The following is a 19,336-nucleotide window of genomic DNA, read 5'->3' on the forward strand; positions in this document are numbered from 1 at the left end:
TTGGAAGGGAAAAAAAAATATTTAACGACCTAAACTAAGTTCATGACCAAAACTAAGTGGTATCATCGTATTGGATTGTCAATATTATATAAAAGTTTGGCGACTGGAATTTTGGGGAGGCATTTTTTTTTTTTTTCTGTAAGTTATATATCACTAATATTAGAGTGTACAAAATACGCAGTTGATCAGAGTCATCTAATGGCAGATAGAAACGTGAATGTTACCCAAAAAAAAAAAATAATAATAATAAAATGAGGGATTATTTTAAATACAAAGTTCAAATTGTTTAGGGAATTACTTATTTTTTAATATTATTTTGGGAAAATGAAAGTAAGACCAAATGCGGCGCAGTCATAATAGGGATCCAAAGATCCGAACCGGACCCAAAGCCGAAACCAGGTAATGCTTAGCTGTGCTGGCCCAATGTCCACGTCAGATCCACCATACCAAGCTCTAAAAAGGAACACGTGCGCACAACCAAAAGCCTCCTGAAACCAGAGCTCTGAGAGAGCCGTACTCCGAGAAACAGAGAGAGATACGGGGCTTCAAAGCCCTCATCTATGGCAGACGAAGATGACGACGAGGGCTTCGGAGAGTTCAGGTTCGCGCCGACGTTCCCTAATCAAAATACTGCCACTGTCGTCGATCCGAATCCGAAGATCAACGGTCGTGATTCCTCCTTCTCCGACGATGACTGGGGTGATTTCATCACCCCACAAGCCAATCAGATCACTGTTGGATTCGAGCTTCCCAATGGATTCTCACACTCCCAACCGCCTCTCAACCATTTCCAGAACCAAAAACCCTTAGACCCTCTTGGGAATTCTGTACATAATGAATCGTTGATGAGTCGGGTTCCGTCTTCGGGTCGAGCTGATTCGGATAAGTCTCAATGGGTGAAACTTCAGGGGGCTCTGCCGCTCTCTTTGTTTGGGGAGGAGGAGAAGGAGGAGAAATCTGGTGCCAATGAGGCTGTTTTCTTTCATGAGAAAGATGGTTCTACGGAAAAGGATTCGAATTTAAATGTAGGAGATGGGATTAAAGACTTAATCGCTAATTTGTATAATCAGAGCCCGCAGATCAAGCCTCAAAAGGGGCCGACTCAGGAATTGAATATGAATGGAGGGAGTTCGAGTTCCAATTCAAATGGATCCAGTATTAACTTCGATGGCTTAGTTTCAAATGCAAATGGGTTTGATTCCAGTCCGCCTAATACGAATACTGTTACAAATCGATTTGATTCAACTATTAATGGCGTCAAATCGAATTCAAATGGGTTGAATTCGAATTCTACTGTGCTTGATTCCTACTTTCATGGTGTAAATTCTAATACAAATGGGTTGGAGTCGAAACTTGATGGTATGAACCCGGATTCAAATAAATTGGATTCCCATTTTGTAGAACAAAGTGAAGATCGTGATGATGATGGCTGGGAATTTAAAGGCGCAGAAGCGGAGAAACAGGTTAGCAATGTGTATTCCAAATTCCAATGCAGAATTACAGTTTTTTTCTATTCTCATTTGATTGACCTATCAAGTATGTGGTTTTTTACTATGTTGACTAAGGAAATGAAGATAGTATTTGTGTCTTTTTTGTTTTCATTTTAAGATAATTCAAATAGAGGCAGGTTGGCGAGAGCAGGCGCAATCGGATATGAATGAAGCTCCTGGTTTAGTAACATATATTTAAAAGCTAAAAGCTAAATTAATTCGGGTAGATAAATTTCTTTATAAATAATTAATTGATTATATTTGATTTTATATCTGGAATAAGGTGTTATTAGTCGCCATATAGGTGGATAGACTGGGAAATTTCAGGTGGGTATGTTCTGCATATTCGTTTCCTTAGTATCAACCGTATAGTTTTCTTGGAAATTTGGTACTAATCTTCAGTGTTCAATCTCTTTATATTCTTTAATGTGGTTAAGTTTGTCGATGAAGTTTTTGCAGACTTGATTACAACTCAAATTTTAGAATTTGCGTTGGGCATATTATTATGTCTGAAATAGGAGCTGATCCATCATGTTTGATATTTTCTCATTTGAAGGTTGATGGAAGAGGGACTAAACATGTTAAAGAAGCTGGGCAGACATATGGTCCTATTGATCTTACCATTCCACCAGGCACTTTTCAAGGAACCGGTGAATGGAACTTTGCATTTGACTTCAAACCAAGTTCTTTTGCTCAAGATGATCTTTTCTCGGATTCATACTTTAAAAGCAAGAATAATGATACTGATACTGGATCAAATATCTCTGAAATTGTTAAAAATGTTGATTCTAATGTAAACTTTTGGCACTTTAAGGATGCATTTTCGGAAGCTCAAGTAAAGCCATCGACAGTGAGTCAGCTGCATTTAGCTTCCTTTTTGCCTTTTTCTTTTATTAAGTTTGTGTTTTTATATAGTTAAATTTTGATTGTAGGAAGCAAAGGTTGCTTCTCCTACTGCTCCAGTGGGACACACAATGGATGGTGATGGTGCTCCTGTTCCTAATGATTTTTTTGCTGCTTCTGAGGGCGTGTTCAATGAATCTGGGGATTGGAACTTTGCGATTACTTTCAACCCAAGTCCTGTGACTGAAGATGGTATCATCTCAGGTCCAAATTCCAGTGGAAAGAAACAAGATAATGCTGGAATAACTTCTTCTCCAGGTGATGAGCATGATGAGTCTGATGACAGTTTTTGGGAATTTAAGGATGCATTTGCAGAAACTGAAACAAAGCATGAGGTGAATGAATTTATTTGACTTAATTTGATTATTTTATTTTTCTCTGTTAAATATCTTGAACAATGTGCATACTCAAAATTCAAGTTTTGTAATAGGGAGAATCGGTGATTGCTCATGGTCCTGCAGCCAATGTTATTTCACCTGCATTTGACAGTGAAATTCAGGTGGTGACTATCCATTTGTTTATTTGTTGACAAATAATGGTAAAACTAGAACTTGAGACCATATTTGTAATTAACATCATATACTCATTGAAGGACAATTTTTATGTACCTCTAATTTTTTGACTTAGCAATATGCTACTGGCTTGGATATAAAGTTATAGCATAATGAAATTAATTGTGGTATGAACAGCTCAACTTGACATTTCAATCCCCATTATCTATACTTTTTATTTTTTTTTTTTATATCTCTCTCGCTTTTATGTTTTTCGCTTTCTGATGAATTCTGGATATAATTTCTCTCTGTTTAAACTTAAAGCACCCATGATACTTTGGTCCCTGCTCTTTTAAATATGCATGTATGTCATTCACAAAGTAAAATTTGCTAGTTTCTTGTTTGTTTATTTATAAGTATTTTAATTGTTTTTCCTTCTATTGTTTTCAGTGGCATAATGTAAAATTAGACAATAATCGGGAAGCGTTGCCCCTATCCATTTTTGGCGATGAAGAACTGGAAATGGATGATTCCTCAATCCATCAAGATGTTTTTCCTCATAAACCAGCATTAAAGCCAACAAATAGCGTCAATTCTGTTGGTTCTGGTCTATCTATTAATGACCTTATATCAAGTTTATACAATCAAGTTGAGCAGACTACTTCTGAGAATCATACACCAAAAGTAAATGAAAATGCTATGTATTCTGCCACTAGAGCAGGGGAGCCTGATTTTGTTAATGATGATGATGATTTTGATGATGATTCCTGGGAATTTAAGGATGCCTCGGCAAATATTAAAGCTCAGGGCCGAACTTTCATAACCCATGTTCAAGATTCACCGTGTACTAAATTACAGTTAAATGATTGTGTGGAGTTCTATCACAAGTTGAAGGATGAATCGTGCTTTGTTTCACTGTGCCATCTTGAAAATTTAAAGGTTCGTGAACACTTTATGATCCTTATTGATATAAGTTTTTAGTATGCTAGTCTTACTAAATTTACGGAGTGTGCATTTTGTTAGAAAGCTCAACATGGTGCTATTCTTTCTGGGGAAGATGCAAAAGCAAAAGCTCTTGGTGAGGAATACCAGGTTGGTGACTAATTAGTACTTCTATTTTATTCATTATGTTTCCTTATAGTTGAACTGTTTGAATATCTTTTATACGTTTATAAGAAACTTTTTTTTTTTTTTTTTTTCTCCATTCAATACGGAACTATTTTGAAATCCTTGTTGGCAGAGTAGGTATAGAATATGAAGTACAGAGTGAAGTTGGTTGTATGGGCGATAATGTTTGTTATTTATTTTATTCAATAATTTACATTAGCTTCTCTATTCTTTGAAATTTGAAATACAATTATGGAGCATAAATAGTATAACTTTGCAACATAGAATCCTATTTTTGAATGAGTAGTTCTTGCATTTCTGACTTTGTTATCCTTTCTTGTTGTAGAATATCTATAATCAACTTTGCCAAGGTAATATGATCTCCAAAGAATTGCAGTTGGAGAATCTTTCATCAAGAAATTCATGCCTCGGTGAACTTCTTGAAGTTCTACAGGAACCAAAGTTCAGAGTTCTTGAGTCAGAATTTCAATTGTCAAGTCAAATTTTATTGGTATGTAATTTGCATTGATAAGATGAGGAACCTTGAAACTACATGTTTTACTATGCAACATGCTTCCATGTTTGCTTGGTGAATTAACATCCATATGGAACTTAGAAGCCTTGCTTCAGAGAATTTTTTTCACCTTGTTTACTGCAACATTTTTCCCCACTAAAATTTTGGGTTAGAAATGATGGCAGTTTGCTTTGACCTTTTATTTTTGGAAGTCAATTTAATATGCATCCTGCAACTCTCAGGACAATAGGAATAACTTATCCTCCAGGCCCATGTGGCTTTGTTTTTGTTTCTCGAACTACATTTGGTAGAGAAAAATAGCAATGAAAATTCATATCAAATAGGTACTACTCTTCAATTCATGAATTTTTGTTTTTTTGGCTCTGTGTTTAATTTGTGAGTTTAAATAGTGAACTTCTTTGCTATGTTATGTTGACACTCAGATAAGTTTTGAACTTCATTTTGACTTGAGTAATGTTTGTTAGAGTTTTTAATGTTGGGTCACAATTGGAGGGAGAGTTTACTTTACCTTTTCCATTGAGAAAGTTTGGTTACCTTATGCTTGCAAATGCCTTACCCTTTTATTGCTTTGTATTTTGACATGAGTAGGCTGAGAAAGATTTGAGATCTGCAGTTGAACTTTCAAATCATGCATCATCGGCACTAAGGATTCTTAAATTGGCATCTATGGAGGAGCAATCTAATTATGTTTCAACATGGTCTAAAATAGTCTCTGTTTGTGCTCAAGAGCTGAAACATGGTGCCTCTATTTGGAAGCAGTCATTGCAAAAGAATGTTCGTAGTCAAATACTATCTGAACCTAAAGGTAATGATAAAGATGTTTTATTGATGCCATCCATACGATATACTGCTTTCCTCAAATTTTATCCTTACCATGTGTTTTTTGGAAATTACAGGCAGGCAATATTTCCATGCCCTTGGCGAAATTTTTAGAGTAGTTGAAGTTCTTGGAGCCTCTGCCAAACTTTACAAGCCATGGGTTTTATTAGGTTCTGCAGATCCCACTGTCTTGTTTTCTCTTCTAAATGAGTGTACCATGCTGTGGTCAAGTTCTGGACTTGATGTAGCTCTCCAGAATATTTCTGAACCAATTGATTCTGAGCATGATAGAACCGTGAAGGCATTACTGGATTCTTTAAATTATATACAGGATCTTGATGCACAAGCACTTCAAAGCCATGTTTTTTCAGAAAAACAACCTACATGTCGATTGTCAATGTTAACCGCTGGAACCATACCAGGTATGAATGTATGATTTTATATCCTGGGAAACATCAAGTTACACCAGGTCATGCAAAGAACCATCTTGCTCTGCGTTACTATTAAACTGCCGATATGCACATGATGCATGGCTGAGAGGTTATCTCTCTAAATTATCACTATTTTGGAGATGTGACATAGTGATGTTGATAAAATGAGTTTAAACTTATTAAAGTTTCGTTGTACTTTTCTATCTGCTTCTATAGAGCAACACATTAATTAAAACTTCAGCTGATGGTGTTTTAAACTATGAAAAGAAACTGTGATTTTACGTGATGGTAATTTGGCACTGTGTGTACATCATCTAACAACTGATTATTAGTTCCATCTTTAGAATCCTTTTACTTATTTTGGATTCCCCTCTATCATTTTTTATGTTTGTATTTCTTTGAGGTTCATTGACCTGATAATTTCTACGTTTCTCTTTTTTTGTCTGGTTCAGGCATAAAAATGGTGGTTTGGAATCAGGAGAACTACTTATTAACTCTTGCAAACTTTTGGGCAAATCGAATTAGTTCAAATCCTCCAGATTTGCCACATTTAAATGTTAGCTAATGCGAAAATCATGGCAAAAGGAGTTTGAAAATGTCTTCGGAAGCTCTTTTGGTTGGATTGCCATAAATATCCTTTTGTTTCCACGGGAGTAAAGCTTGGACACAAACTACGGTTTGCCCATTCCTGAGGATTGCAACAAGTGGGAAAGTTAAAAATGCAATGGTTCTAGGATCATAATCAGGCTGCAAGTCAACAATTGAAAGTTTTAGAGCCCCTCCATCTCCACTCTGGCATTCAGGTTGATTCTACAAGTATTGGACCTCTCCCTTCTTTTCAGATTGCCATTCTTTTTGTGGAAGCTGTAGCATAGCAATTTGTTGTAGGAATGTTGTATCATTCTGATATTTAGTTTTATGTGTTTTTTTTTTTTTTTTTTTTTTTTTTTTTTGATTTTTTATTTTTTTCACTGGGTGAATAAGAAGGCACCCATATACCTAGAAAACAGAATTGTGAGACATTGAAGGCAAAATACTTCATCCCACACTCATAATCCTTTCCTCCCATTTCCTATGATGTATTTCCAAGTTCAAAGGGTGTAAAGGCAAATAGTTAGATTTTAGGTTCTGCGAAACCGAGTCTGAAATGATTGGTTGATATACAATATGGATTTAAATACAAAATGTATAAGAATTTCTGTTGCATGAACTATAAGATGACTATTGTTTGGCTTGCGCTTTCTGTTGCACCTCATGTTTCAAGCTTTAAAGCATGCAAACTTTTATTCGGAATTACAACTACAATGCATAGATTTGATTCCGTTTAAAGGATTCTATATTCTAAGTCTCGAAGTCAAGTTTTGATTGTCCGATTAAATGATTCTATATTCTAAATCTCAAAGCCAAATTATGGATCAAGGAGGGATAAAAAATTTCAAAGGTTCCATATATATCTTGCTAAAAACAAAAGGAAAAATGAAGACCTCAAGTTCACCGGTGAGTGCTGGAAGCTTTAGAAGAAGAAAAATCAGCTGAGCAGTATAAGAATAGTACTTGCCTGTTATGGATTCATTCCGACTAAACAAAGGTATGAAGCAATGACTTAATTAAGTCATAGTATGGTGCTTTCTATTTTTTCTGCTCTCTTTAAAATCTGAAGTGGGAACATATACAATTTCAAAAACTTGATATTATTTGGGTTAGTTGATGCGGTTGAGGAAGACAATCTTATTTAAGCACTTAACAGTAACAGTCTCTCGGCTTGTCAGCCTTGGCAAGGAAATTTGCGAAACTGCAGACCAACTTGAAGACAAACACTCCACCCCCCATAACCAATAGCAGCAACGTTGTCCCGACGAGCAACTCACCGACTATCCAAAGCTCTTGACGAGGTGCAAGATCGATATGAACAGCACCCGTAGATGGGGTTTATAATGCCGGTTTGCATTCCCATCACCTACCTTAACAACACCAAGATCATCGGCGCCGCTGGAGTCGGGTCCAAGGATGATTGGATGGCGGTGATTCTGACTACCAAAACGGCCTCTGGACATTTTGCTAGTTCTGCAATGTCTTCAGGTTGCTTTTGGTCATCTGTTTGTTGTTTGGGTTTTCACTGCTTCTGGTGCTGAAGTGCTTGACTTTCCTTTCTTTCTGATTTTGTATAATTGCTTTTGATGTAGTTTTTTGTTTTTGTTCTTTTGGTGTGTAATTTTTATTTTTGGTGTTTTTTGATGGTTTGTGTTCTACTCGGTCAGGACCCTTTCACAGGCTTCCATTTCATCATCATCATCCTAATACAGCATGATGTATAGACCTCCTAACCCCATTGTGATAAAAGGCACTCATCAACATTCTGATGTATGTTAAAAACACAGTGGTTTCAGTTCTATCCCTGTCGCATTTTACCAGCTTTAATTGCATTAAAGAGTTATTGGCAGAGAACTTATAATATTTTCGGTTTAGCTTTCCTTGGTCCAAGGGTAAGGAAACTTGCATGTTGATCAGTGCAACTTTGAAAACTGAGATTGTTGCTAATATTTGTAGTCAAAATTATATGCTTCATTTTTAGTCCCATAAAGAGCTCATGATCCATATTATGCAAGCACAAACCAAACCAGTGACAGCCATTTAAAGTGACAGCTTACATTTGCAAACCGGCAAAGACGCTATACAACCCTTAGAAGCATACTCCCAACTCCATAACTTCAAAACGATGCCCATACCAAACAGTAGCAAAACGTACATCTATATATATATATATATATATATCAGAAATGTCTATGATCATGGAGGTCCCTCTCAAGCATTTACCACTGCTCCACCTGCACAATACCGAAACCAAAGCGGACCCATTATTGATCCCACATCAAACTACAGTAGGAACACAGCAAATATGTAAAATTAATAAACAAAGACTCACCGTTAGGGTGAAGGACTTGGCCACTTATGTAAGAAGAGCAAGCATTGCAGGCAAGGAAGACATAAGACGGTGCAACCTCAATAGGCTGGCCTGCTCGCTTCATCGGCACTTCGGACCCGAATTTCTCCACTTTTCCTTCGGTGAATGATGCCGGAATTAACGGAGTCCAGATGGGTCCAGGAGCTACACCATTAACACGTATGCCTTTGCTTACGAGCTGAAGTGCGAGTCCTCTGGTGAAAGCTACAATGGCACCTTTCGTTGCTGTGTAGTCTAGCAGACTGGCGTTCCCTTTGTAGGCGTTGATCGAGGTCGTGTTGATTATGGAGCTTCCTTCTTTCATGTGCTTCAAAGCATGCCTGAAAACAATCATCATCAAGCTCCCACATACACATACATACACACACACACACACACACACACACACACACACACATATATATATATATATAAACTTTTTATATACTCTGTTTTAATACCCTGTTTTGATTTACCTGACCATGAAGAAATAGGAGAAAATGTTGGTCCTGAACACCCTTTCAAGTCTTGATTCATCGATCTCTTCCACAGTTGTACACTCGTACTGCTCCGCGGCGTTGTTAACCAGGATATCAATCTGGCCAAAAGCATTGACAACTTCATCAACCACTTTCTTGCAGTTCTCGTCGAATCCCAGATCAGCTGCTATGGCAATAGGATCTTGGGCTTCAGGTTTCTTGGACTCCCTGATAATTTGAAGCGTATCTTCTGCATCCTTGTTTTCCTGACCTTTCACAAATGTGAAGGCCACCGTTGCGCCTTCCAGAGCAAAACAGTGACAAACAGATCTACCAATCCCAGAATCGCCTCCGGTCACAAGTGCAACCTTTCCCTGCTCCCAAAAAAATAATAATAATAATAAAAAAAAAAATTGTCATACTTGATTAGTACATATAAAAATAAATAAAATGTATAATATAAAGTTTCGGAAATATATAATTAATAAATACTTGAAGTTTGTTAGAGGGCTTGTAGTCTTTGGAAGTGTACTGAGGGTTAGGATCCATGATATGTTCTTTCCCTGGTTGGGTTTCTTGTTTCTGCCTAGGGAATTGCTGACCATCGGAAGCCATTCTAACAAAAGGTAGTACGCCTCTAAGAGAGTGAGTTTTGTAGGTTGTTGCCGGAAATGGGATATTCCGGTGGTGTTTGGGAGGAGAACGGATAGAGAGAGCTCTGGTTGCTAAGGCTTTCGAGGAAGAGAGTAATCTAAAGGACATGTACTAGTGTGAGTGAAGAAGGTGATGGTGATCTGAAAGATTGTTGTGAATGTGAGTTTGTTATATAAAAAGTGCTGGAGTGGACACGTTATGGTACGTGGAAGGAAAGAGATTCCACGTGTCGTGCTGGTCGTCTACAGCGGACACGTCAGTTGAAGCGGTGGAGTTTTGTTTGGACAGGATCCTCTTTTTCACTAAGCTTTTGAAAATTTGATAACAAGTTGCATCTAGTATATAAATTATTAATATTTATCTTTTCATTTATTATGCTAGTAAATTACAGTTCAAAATTATCAATAAACTGCTGATTAAGTTGGTAATAAACTGCAATTTTATGAACTATATTTGATTTGGTTCAAATTAAAGTAGCTTTTAGTAGGAGATGAGATAAACTTATATCCAATTGGATTTGAGATACCCCGTGGTCAAAGATAAAAAAAAGATTAAAGACCAAGATTTATTATTTTTAGTTTCATTTATTTATTTTTTTCTTTCTTTAATAATTTTTAAACTTTAGAGAGACTGGTTTTAATTAATTGGATTCTTAAACTTTTGGATTTTTTTTTTTTTTTTAAATTCATGTGAGTTTTCTTCCTAACTCCAACAACATATGCGTAAAAGAAAGTTTATTGGTAAATAAATCAAAATTTCAACAAAAATTTTAGCCGGAGTTTTTCTTCCTTTTTTTTTTTTTTTTTTTTTTTTGGAGTGGGTATGTGAAACTCGAATGAAGAACGTAGCCAAAAATAAAAAATAAAAAAACATACAGGTGACCCAAGGAAAAACAAAAGGAAAAAGAGATAAAAAAAAAATAGTTATATATTAATTGTTTTTATTTATTGCAAAAGAAATTAAATTGAAGTCATAAAAATATGTATTAATTAGAATCATTTATTTATTTTAAAAAAATTACAATCATTTATTGTAAAGGAACTTTATTTGACAGTTAATGAAAGCCAAAATAGGAAACTAAGTTCGACATTATTGTACTGATATATGTGATCAGACTTTTAAAAACTTTAGGTAAAGTTTAAATCATTGTCCGTTTTATTTATGTTTAATCCAGGAGCTTTTCTAGTTTATTGGCTTTTGTCATCCGAACCGATCAATCACAATTGTTCTATTTGCGTGGAGAAAGAAAATTCGGGTTGAAAATTTTAGGTTTTTTTTATAGATTTTATGAAAAGATAATTTTTTTTTATATTTTTATTTTTTGTCATTTATGATTATTTTGTTTTGAATTTTTCAAAGGATGAGCAAATTATTATTAAATGTAAATCCTCGTGCTAGTGAACTTGTTTTATTTAAAAAATTTATTGTGCAAGTATGACTCAATAATCTTAAATTTCTTTTCTAAATATTGTTCATGTTATGATGTATCTGCAATTTCTTCTTCATTATAGACTCCACAAACTGATTGAGAACCAAAAGAAGTAATAATTAATTTCAGTTCTTTTTTTGTTATTTTGTGAAACCACACGTTGATCACGCCCTAAGCCTAATCTTGTGGGTGTTAAGACAACACGTATAATGTAATCCATGAGTTGCGGATTTTGGGCATGTTCAAACTGCATATATCAGTTTCACTCCACAACGGATGCAAGCTTTGCATGTACGCCACGTGTTGTTTCAAACCAACTGATAAATGTCAGTTCCTCAGGACATTTTTCCAATACTGAATCCAACACACAATTACACCACCTGTAAGAACAAGTGAATGTCATTACATTCTCATCAAACAAAGAAACCCAATCAATCTCTATCTTCTTTCTTTTCGATCGGTTCCTAGTTCCTTATACTGTCATAAAAGCTCTGTGTCTTATGGTCACCGAAACTATGGCTTCCTTCAAAATTACCCTTTTCTTCTTTCTGTTTTTGCATGCCTTTCTCTTTCTTCCTTACATGGTTCTCAGTAATGGTTTGTGCATTCTCGCTCTCTTCATAAATGGTTTTGAACGAAGTTCAATGTTATTCTATCTATATCAATATAATCTCTCAGTACTTGTTGGATTTTGCTCTGTGTTGCGTAGTTTGTTTACAGTTTTGAGACTTTTGCTCTGTTTTTCATTTGGTTGGGGTTGCTGTGTTTTGACAAATGTCTTATCTTTATAGATCTTCAAATATATATATTTTTTAATTCGAGTTATTTTTTTGTTTTACGCTCTCCAAAATCTGAAGTAATATGGAATTCTTCATGTTATTTTGGGTTAATTTTTGGATGCAGATGATGAAGACAATCTTATTCAAGGACTTAACAGTTACAGACAGTCTCTTAGTTTGTCAGCCTTGGCAAGGAACGAAAGAGCAGATTGTCTTGCAGATGAAGTTGCAGACCAACTTGAAGACGAACACTGTACCCCCGTAACCAGTAGCAGCAACATTGTCCCGACGACTCCGTCTCAACTCACCGACTATCCAAAGCTATTGAAGAAGTGCAAGATCGATATGAACAGCACCACAGACGGGGTTATAATGCCAGTTTGTGTTCCCAAACTGGTTCCGACTCTGGTTCTTACCAACTACACTCGATCTCAATATGCAAAGCACCTCAACAACTCCAAGTTCACCGGCGCCGGAGTGGGGTCCGAGGACGATTGGATGGTGGTGATTCTGACCACCAATACACCTAGTGGAAATTTTGCTAGTTCTGCAATCTCTTGGGTCTCACAGCTTGCTTTGGGTCATTTGTTTGTGCCTTTATTTTTGGGGATTTTAATGCTTTTGGTGGGCTGAAGTGCTTGCCTTTTCATTCCTTTCTGATTTTGTATGTTTGGTTTTGATGTAGTTTTTGTTTTTATTTATATTTTTTTATTTGTGTGTGTGTGTGTGTGTGTGTGTAATTTGTTTACTTTGAAGACAGAAATTCAGTAAAGCTAGTGTTTCATTTTCTTGGCAAATTTTAGAGACTCTGTAATTGACTTTAATCTTCTATTCGGCGGTTGGTTTAACTTATGCTTGATATTGCATGCCAAGAGTTGGTACAAAATGAAATCAGAAACATGGTCCAAATGATATGGTAAGGTACAAAATGATTTTCATGATTTTCCTCCAAAGTTTTGTAGCAATTGGAGCATTTAAAAAATAGCCTTTTAATAAAAATGCTGGCAAAAATGTTTCATACATCTTTTTGCTATTATCTGATCCAAACCAAAAGTGCAATGAACAATAACAGCAAAAAAATATAAAAGCAAAAGAAAATGTAAAAAAGAAGAAAAAGAAAAGGAAAGGCAAAAAGAAAAAGAAAAAGAAAAGGTGCAAAAGAACCAATTGAAATAAAAAGGGGGAAGTAACTGGGTTCCACTAACCAATGCTACCGGAATAAGCAAAGAATAGTACTTTTTTAAAATGTGATTAAAAAAGGCCAAAAACTTGGACTAGAAGCAGTGCTTGATATCTTTTTACCTTTCCCTCAATCTGGTCCCTCTCATGTCAATATCCCATACACATTCTTTGAGATCTGAAAATTGGAAAAATGGCATTCCTCAAACTAACTACTCTTTTTCCCTTCCTTCTTATCTATGTCTTCCTCTTCACCTCTTCTCCGGCTCACTGTAATGGTATACAATTTTTTCTCTTTATAATCATATGTATATTATATATATATATATATATATATAGTCTGGGTATTTTACGAATTTAATTTCTGCTTGCGGTTTTTTTTTTAATTTTTTATTTATTTTTATTTTGTTGTTGTCTGAAAGCTCATCATTCATTCTGATCATTATAATGATTCTCTCCTTCCTTCCTTCCTTCTTTTGTTGAATAATATCAGAAATCGAAGACGTAATTTTGAAAGAGATAAACACCTTCAGGAAGAACACCAACCACACTGAGTTCTCGCACAACCCAAATGCCGACTGCTTCGCAGACAAAGTTGCAGAAAGTCTGAAAGACGAACCATGTTCACGTGCAAGTGATTTCTTTTATCAGCTTGGTATGGTTCCCAGACTCCCTAATTACCAGCAGCTGTTCGGCAAATGCAACATAAAGGCCAACACCACCAAGGATGCCATGATGCTGCCGACTTGCGTACCCAAACTGAACAAAACTCTTTTGATTGAAGATTATACTCAATCTCCTTACAATAAGTCTCTGACGAATCCGAGTTTTACGAGCATTGGGGTTGGCTCCAAAGATCAATGGATGGTTGTGCTTGTTACCACTAATAATTCCAGTGGAAGCTTTTCTAGTGGCTCTGCACCTTCTTTGCTTGGCTTGCTTCACTGCTTGATTGGCTCTTTCATTGGGTTCATCTTCATTGCTTTGCTCATCAACTGAATGTGGTCTTGTAAGCTTTTGATTCATTTTGTTGGGTGTTTGTAATTGTGTTGCTTTTGGATATTTTTCTATTGAATTGTTATGATTGTAAATTGTGAAAGACATAAAGGGGCTATTTTTTTTTTTATGTGAACTATTTGGGCTATCAATTATTGATGTTCTTTTTGCAATTCTATCTCTACTTTTTTGGCTATCAATCATAATTTTCCAAATCACCTTCTTCTTTTTTTTTTTTTCTTTTTTCTTTTTTTTTAATTTTTTCCTAAATATCACTTTTATTTTTCTATTTTTTTATCTCTCTCTTTCCATACCGAATTGGAAACCATTTTAATCTGGATTCATCTACAAACATGCAATTTAATCTAAAAATCTTCATCTGATACATGATCTTTTCCTTCATCAACTGTTGATCTTCTTATTTACTCTTATCAAAATACTACTTGTTCTTCTATTTGCGGGAAAAAAAAAAAAAAACTTCAATAGAATTAAAAATATTTAAATACTGACGCCCAAATCTGAGTCAGTTTTTAGATTTAATTTTTTTTCCTTTTTTTTTTTTTTTAATTTTCATATATTGGGTTTTGTATCATTTGTAGTATTGATGCCCAAATCTAAATCAGTTTTTAGAATTTTTTTTTTTTTTTTTTTAGTTGATGTACATATATTCACTTTTGTATAATTTGTAGTTTTGTTCTTTATATTGTAAAATCCATGGGTCCCTCGTATAAAAGAGGAAGAAGGAGATGGCTGCTACGCTTTCTGTAAGGTTGTTGAGAGAGGAAAAAGAAAAAAAAAAAAGGAGTAAAAAATTATTAGGGTTTTCAAAACTGAATAAAAAAAATTATCATCAGAGATCTTCAAACTATACTGTTAGTGACTTAGGTCGCCAAACTATTTTTTTTTTTGACAAATTGTTTTTTAAATTTGTTAATTTATCTCATAATCAATCCTATTAATTTTGCCTCTAAAATTCCATTATTGTGAAGGATCAAAATTAAATTTATATAGTTTAAGAATGACATGCACAATAAACATTAAAAAAAAAAAAAAAGCTCAAATAATACTTTTTGAAAAAAATATTACAAAATATTAATCTATCCTTACTAAAATAATAAATTTACAAAATATTATAAATCTAATGATTCCAAAGTAAAAATGTTAGAAAAATAAATAAATACGAGAAAAACCAAGATGAAGCAGGAGGAGGAGGAGGAGTTAATTCCTATTTTGATAAATGTCTTCGTATGTTTCCCCCATTTTTTTCTCTCTTCATTTCTTGTTTGGTTACCCATAACAAAACCCTGTACTTATCATTGTTTCGTTTTATATTATTCGCTTAGGGGGCAACCATGAATAAACGACCTTAGCTTTGATGTGGAATTAAAAATTTTCATATTTTACCAAGGCATTCTTTCTTTCTTTCATTTTTCCAGCAACCGAGCAGAGCATAAAATTTACTTCTTCTCTATTCATTCTAAGAAGTTTCTCTTTACCAGTTTCTGAATTGGATTTTGTCCAAATCTTCAGTCAACTATTTATAAAAAAACACTTTTCGGCAGAAGGTAAAAGATTTCTGTGCGTTTTCGTATTTTGATGAAATTAGAGCCACATTATGGGGTTTAAAGTTAGTAAAATCTAATTGTTGCTTTTTGATGTGTTATTTTACTGCAAAGTTATGTGGACCCCTAAAAAAACAAGAAAAAGAAAAAAAGTGATCGTGTATATGCAATGAAAGCCCTTCTGATTAGTTTTCAATATAATTTTTTTTGTTATTCTATTGCATTTAGCAAGGTACGATGCTTAATTATGTTTGTATATAAGAAGAATGAAAAAAATGCAATATTGTAGCATGTTTGATCATTTATTGAGGCTTAGAATTCCCTTTCTTATGTTGCAGATAAGTTCTGTTACAATTACATTGTACATTGGTCCAAAGTGGTCACCAGCAAATACTCATACAAGTTTTCTTCTGTAAAATCTCCTCTCTGCGAGGTTCAATTTATTTGTATTGTTCTGCTGCTATAGTTGCATCTTTCTTTTTGGAAAGTGCACAGGGGCTGCAGTCATTACCAGCTTAAATCTGTTTCCTTTTTTATTTTTGTCTTTTACTCCTGCCTTTCTAGACTAAGAACAGTTAGAGAACTTTTTAATATAGTGTTGTTATAAGCTTTTTATCAACTCCATTCTTTCAGCATATTGAAAAGTGCCCTTTGCTTTTCATTGATTGCAGACTATGTTCAGGTGTGGTGCTGAATGTAGTTGTTGAGTGTTTCTTTGGAATGTGTAGTATCACTTTTCTTGGAGGTTGTTTATTTTGCTGATGGAGAACTTTTCTGTAATACATGGATTTGATGGAAGCTCTTTTGAACAGTATTACATAATCGGAATTTTGAAAACAGGTAACTTGACTGTTCTTTCCTTTTATTGAGTTTTTCATTTTTCTTCCAAGATATATATGCTTCATTGTAACGTTGATGGTCTCAGTGGCTTTGTATTAACAAAAGCTCACGAGTACATATTACATTGATATCATACTGAGTCAAGATTCATGCTTCATCATTTGATTGAATGATTGTTCAGCAGTTTTCCCCTCGCAATCATTGTCACCGATACATTTTTTCCAAACTTTGTGTTCAATCAGGTTTCATAAGTGACACATTCAACATATCACGGTTTTAGAAGCCGTGCATATATCTTCAGCCCATCTGTTGGCTTCAAAGTTGGTCGACAAGGGAGATTCAAGCCTTGATACAGGTCTGCTAGTATTCAATTTCTTGGTTCTTGATTGCATTTTCTTGTTCATGTCCTAAAGAAATTTCATTTCTCTAGCATGTATAACATAATATTGAACACATTTACGCAGATAACTTTGAGAAGTGTTATATATTATTGTTGGTGAAAGATCAAATAGATTAATACCTTTCCTAAAACTCTCTTTGAATGGGGAAAACTGGAAAACCACATTTAAGTCCTGCTTAAGGATGATGCTTTATTGAAAACTAGAAATCTAAGCCTTAAATTATAACAGAGCTCTCTTGCAGTCTCTCGGAGCTGTAACCCAATATAAATTACTTTCATGTGGATCTACATTTGGTTGACAGTGCATGACCGCTCCTTTTGCTAGTTGTAAGTGGAAGATGTTGAGGTTATCATGCACCACATACTTGGTGTGATTAATTCATTCCTGAGAAGGTAATATTGATACTATTTGTATTTTAAATTAGTTGGTTGATCATGAAAACCATGTCGATGATGTTCATTAGCATGGAGAAGAAGGGGGAAAAAAAAAAAAAAAAAAAAAGGAAGAAGAAGAAAAGAAAGGGTTGGTAACCTCGGTATTGATGAGCAGAGTAAGTCTGATGACTTGGTTAAGTAGATGCAGATAACAGTCAAATTTAAAACCCTGCTCGATGGCAAGAATTAGGTGTGAGATATTTGGAACAGATAATTTAATGCTTTGTAAAGTATCAAATGCTTGTATTATTTTAAATTCCATCGTATTAAGATTGTGTGCAGAGATTTCCAGGTTTTGCAGTTGGTAGCACCCACAAATCTTCAGGTATTTGAGATTGCATCCACAAACCATTCTCCAACTGTGAAGTTCAGTGGGATATGGAGAATACTTTCTTGGACATATGTCTTGAGAAAAACGTTCAAGAAAGGGAGAGCTGGATAAAAGTTGCTGAATAACAGTTTCAGGGACATACATTCCCTGGATACACAAATCCCTGAGGCAATGCATTTGAAGAAATTTATCAGCTAGTAAAGTAGCGTCATAAGGAACCTTTGAGATATATAAGGATAAAACTGCAAATTGAGCTTTTGGACATGTCTTTTGGCAGCAAAATCCAACCATTGTGTTTATATGATGAGAATCCTTTAATTTCATTGGGGAACCAAGCAGTAAAAACTCATCCAGAGTTGGTGCCTCATGCAATTTCACTACTCTACTCACCACTGGTATCATCTCCTTTGTTAATTCCCTATGCTTCGAAGGAGACATACACACAGGCTTTTTGATATCGCATCTATTTTCGATATCAAAAGTCAACCTCGGCGTAGTGCTCCAAATCTTTTGCCATCGCCGAGAAAGCACACTCGTTCTTGCTGCTTCTTTCGTCGTCAACAAACACATAATTGATACCAAAATTTCATCCGGTAATTTACTCAACTCGTCTTCCTTGTCATCTTCTTCCTCCTGCAAATTAATAACTAAGGTTTTTCATTCAATTTTTGTTTATATTCCATTAGGAAACATAAAGCATGTATATAAAAGATTAAGCATTGGAGGAAAAAAAAAAACAAAAGTCGTAGTTACCTTCTTCATCCCTTTGAGCCTCTTTTTTAGCTTTGACATCAGCAACAAGTACCTCTTTGGCTGGATGAACAAAATTCGTCTCTTTTTCGCCATGTATTTATTTGGTTGCACATGTACAAAAAGAAAAACAAGCACAAATTATTAATCATAATAATTAGTTACCTCTGCTAATTTATAGGCCGCTGCCGCAGCTGATCAGGGCTTGATTTTGAGTAAAAGAATTTTTTATAAGAAGGAACACAAAAGCACTAGGAGAGAGATTATTTTACCCTTTCCTACACTGCAGTCGGTTCTGAGTTCTCATATATATATATATATATATATATAGAGAGAGAGAGAGAGAGAGATAAATAGAGTAATCAAGTTTAGGTTTGTTACACCACTCCACTTTTATATTGTATGCTAGGTCATATGTCAAATATTAATTGGATGCAATCAATCAATTATAGGAATATATATATTTTTTAGAACTTTTTAATGGCTCTCTATTTATTATTAGAATTTTTTTTTTGCTGCATATATATATATATATATATATAAATACATTGTTTAAATACATTCTGAAATTTTTTTTTTAAATTAAAAATTTTCAAATTTTTTAGAAGAAAAAAATAAATTAAAAAAAGGCTAATTAATTAATAGTTATGAATACTTTTTATACAATTTTAAAACTGATTATACATTGATATCATATAAATATAAATTTACATAATAACAATTTATATACCATGTAAATATTAATTCATATTCACCATTAAAAATGTCCTTAGGGTATTAAATTA

At 34.5% G+C, this 19,336-nt stretch overlaps 5 protein-coding genes and 1 long non-coding RNA gene across 9 annotated transcripts; 4 read left to right on the forward strand and 2 right to left on the reverse strand.

The window, feature by feature from the left end:
• Window positions 1-455: 455 nt before the first annotated feature.
• Window positions 456-6,986, forward strand: LOC107412021 (uncharacterized). 2 transcript variants are annotated; one of them, XM_016019716.4, is made up of 10 exons: window positions 456-1,463; window positions 2,047-2,340; window positions 2,423-2,728; window positions 2,824-2,892; window positions 3,335-3,823; window positions 3,908-3,976; window positions 4,338-4,502; window positions 5,115-5,331; window positions 5,423-5,767; window positions 6,229-6,986. In XM_016019716.4, exons 1-10 carry the CDS (start codon window positions 561-563, stop codon window positions 6,339-6,341), a joined length of 2,970 nt encoding a protein of 989 aa, XP_015875202.3. In that variant the 5' UTR covers window positions 456-560; the 3' UTR covers window positions 6,342-6,986. The 2 variants fall into 2 exon arrangements, with proteins under 2 accessions (XP_015875202.3, XP_015875204.3); XM_016019718.4 differs by lacking the exon at window positions 2,824-2,892.
• On the reverse strand, window positions 6,686-9,986 carry LOC107412000 (NADPH-dependent aldehyde reductase 1, chloroplastic). 2 transcript variants are annotated; one of them, XM_048468136.2, is made up of 4 exons: window positions 9,689-9,986; window positions 9,194-9,573; window positions 8,700-9,058; window positions 6,686-8,601 (listed from the first exon to the last, which is right to left on the reverse strand). In XM_048468136.2, exons 1-4 carry the CDS (start codon window positions 9,956-9,958, stop codon window positions 8,579-8,581), a joined length of 1,032 nt encoding a protein of 343 aa, XP_048324093.2. In that variant the 5' UTR covers window positions 9,959-9,986; the 3' UTR covers window positions 6,686-8,578. The 2 variants fall into 2 exon arrangements, with proteins under 2 accessions (XP_048324093.2, XP_015875176.3); XM_016019690.4 differs by having other exon boundaries at window positions 9,194-9,570; window positions 9,689-9,985.
• Window positions 9,987-11,629: 1,643 nt separating this feature from the next.
• Window positions 11,630-12,855, forward strand: LOC107412007 (uncharacterized GPI-anchored protein At5g19250). Its single transcript, XM_016019697.4, has 2 exons — window positions 11,630-11,876; window positions 12,183-12,855. Exons 1-2 carry the CDS (start codon window positions 11,780-11,782, stop codon window positions 12,689-12,691), a joined length of 606 nt encoding a protein of 201 aa, XP_015875183.1. The 5' UTR covers window positions 11,630-11,779; the 3' UTR covers window positions 12,692-12,855.
• A 468-nt stretch (window positions 12,856-13,323) lies between these two features.
• Window positions 13,324-14,392, forward strand: LOC107411994 (uncharacterized GPI-anchored protein At5g19250). The gene is made up of 2 exons (XM_016019683.4): window positions 13,324-13,515; window positions 13,731-14,392. The coding sequence occupies exons 1-2, from the start codon at window positions 13,431-13,433 to the stop codon at window positions 14,234-14,236; spliced, it is 591 nt and encodes a 196-aa protein (XP_015875169.1). The 5' UTR covers window positions 13,324-13,430; the 3' UTR covers window positions 14,237-14,392.
• A 1,062-nt stretch (window positions 14,393-15,454) lies between these two features.
• Window positions 15,455-17,013, forward strand: LOC125419831 (uncharacterized). Its single transcript, XR_009634672.1, has 5 exons — window positions 15,455-15,478; window positions 15,733-15,798; window positions 16,134-16,228; window positions 16,467-16,635; window positions 16,878-17,013. It is a non-coding gene; the product is annotated as an uncharacterized LOC125419831 (long non-coding RNA).
• A 482-nt stretch (window positions 17,014-17,495) lies between these two features.
• LOC125419830 (F-box/LRR-repeat protein 25) lies at window positions 17,496-18,724 on the reverse strand. Of its 2 annotated transcripts, none has more exons than XM_048466339.2 (2): window positions 18,555-18,724; window positions 17,496-18,434 (listed from the first exon to the last, which is right to left on the reverse strand). In XM_048466339.2, exons 1-2 carry the CDS (start codon window positions 18,645-18,647, stop codon window positions 17,496-17,498), a joined length of 1,032 nt encoding a protein of 343 aa, XP_048322296.2. In that variant the 5' UTR covers window positions 18,648-18,724. The 2 variants fall into 2 exon arrangements, 1 of the variants encoding a protein (XP_048322296.2); XR_009634671.1 differs by having other exon boundaries at window positions 18,319-18,448; window positions 18,555-18,653.
• Window positions 18,725-19,336: the final 612 nt, after the last annotated feature.

The sequence above is a fragment of the Ziziphus jujuba genome, chromosome 10 (genome assembly GCF_031755915.1).
Source record: "Ziziphus jujuba cultivar Dongzao chromosome 10, ASM3175591v1".
Taxonomy (NCBI): domain Eukaryota; kingdom Viridiplantae; phylum Streptophyta; class Magnoliopsida; order Rosales; family Rhamnaceae; genus Ziziphus; species Ziziphus jujuba.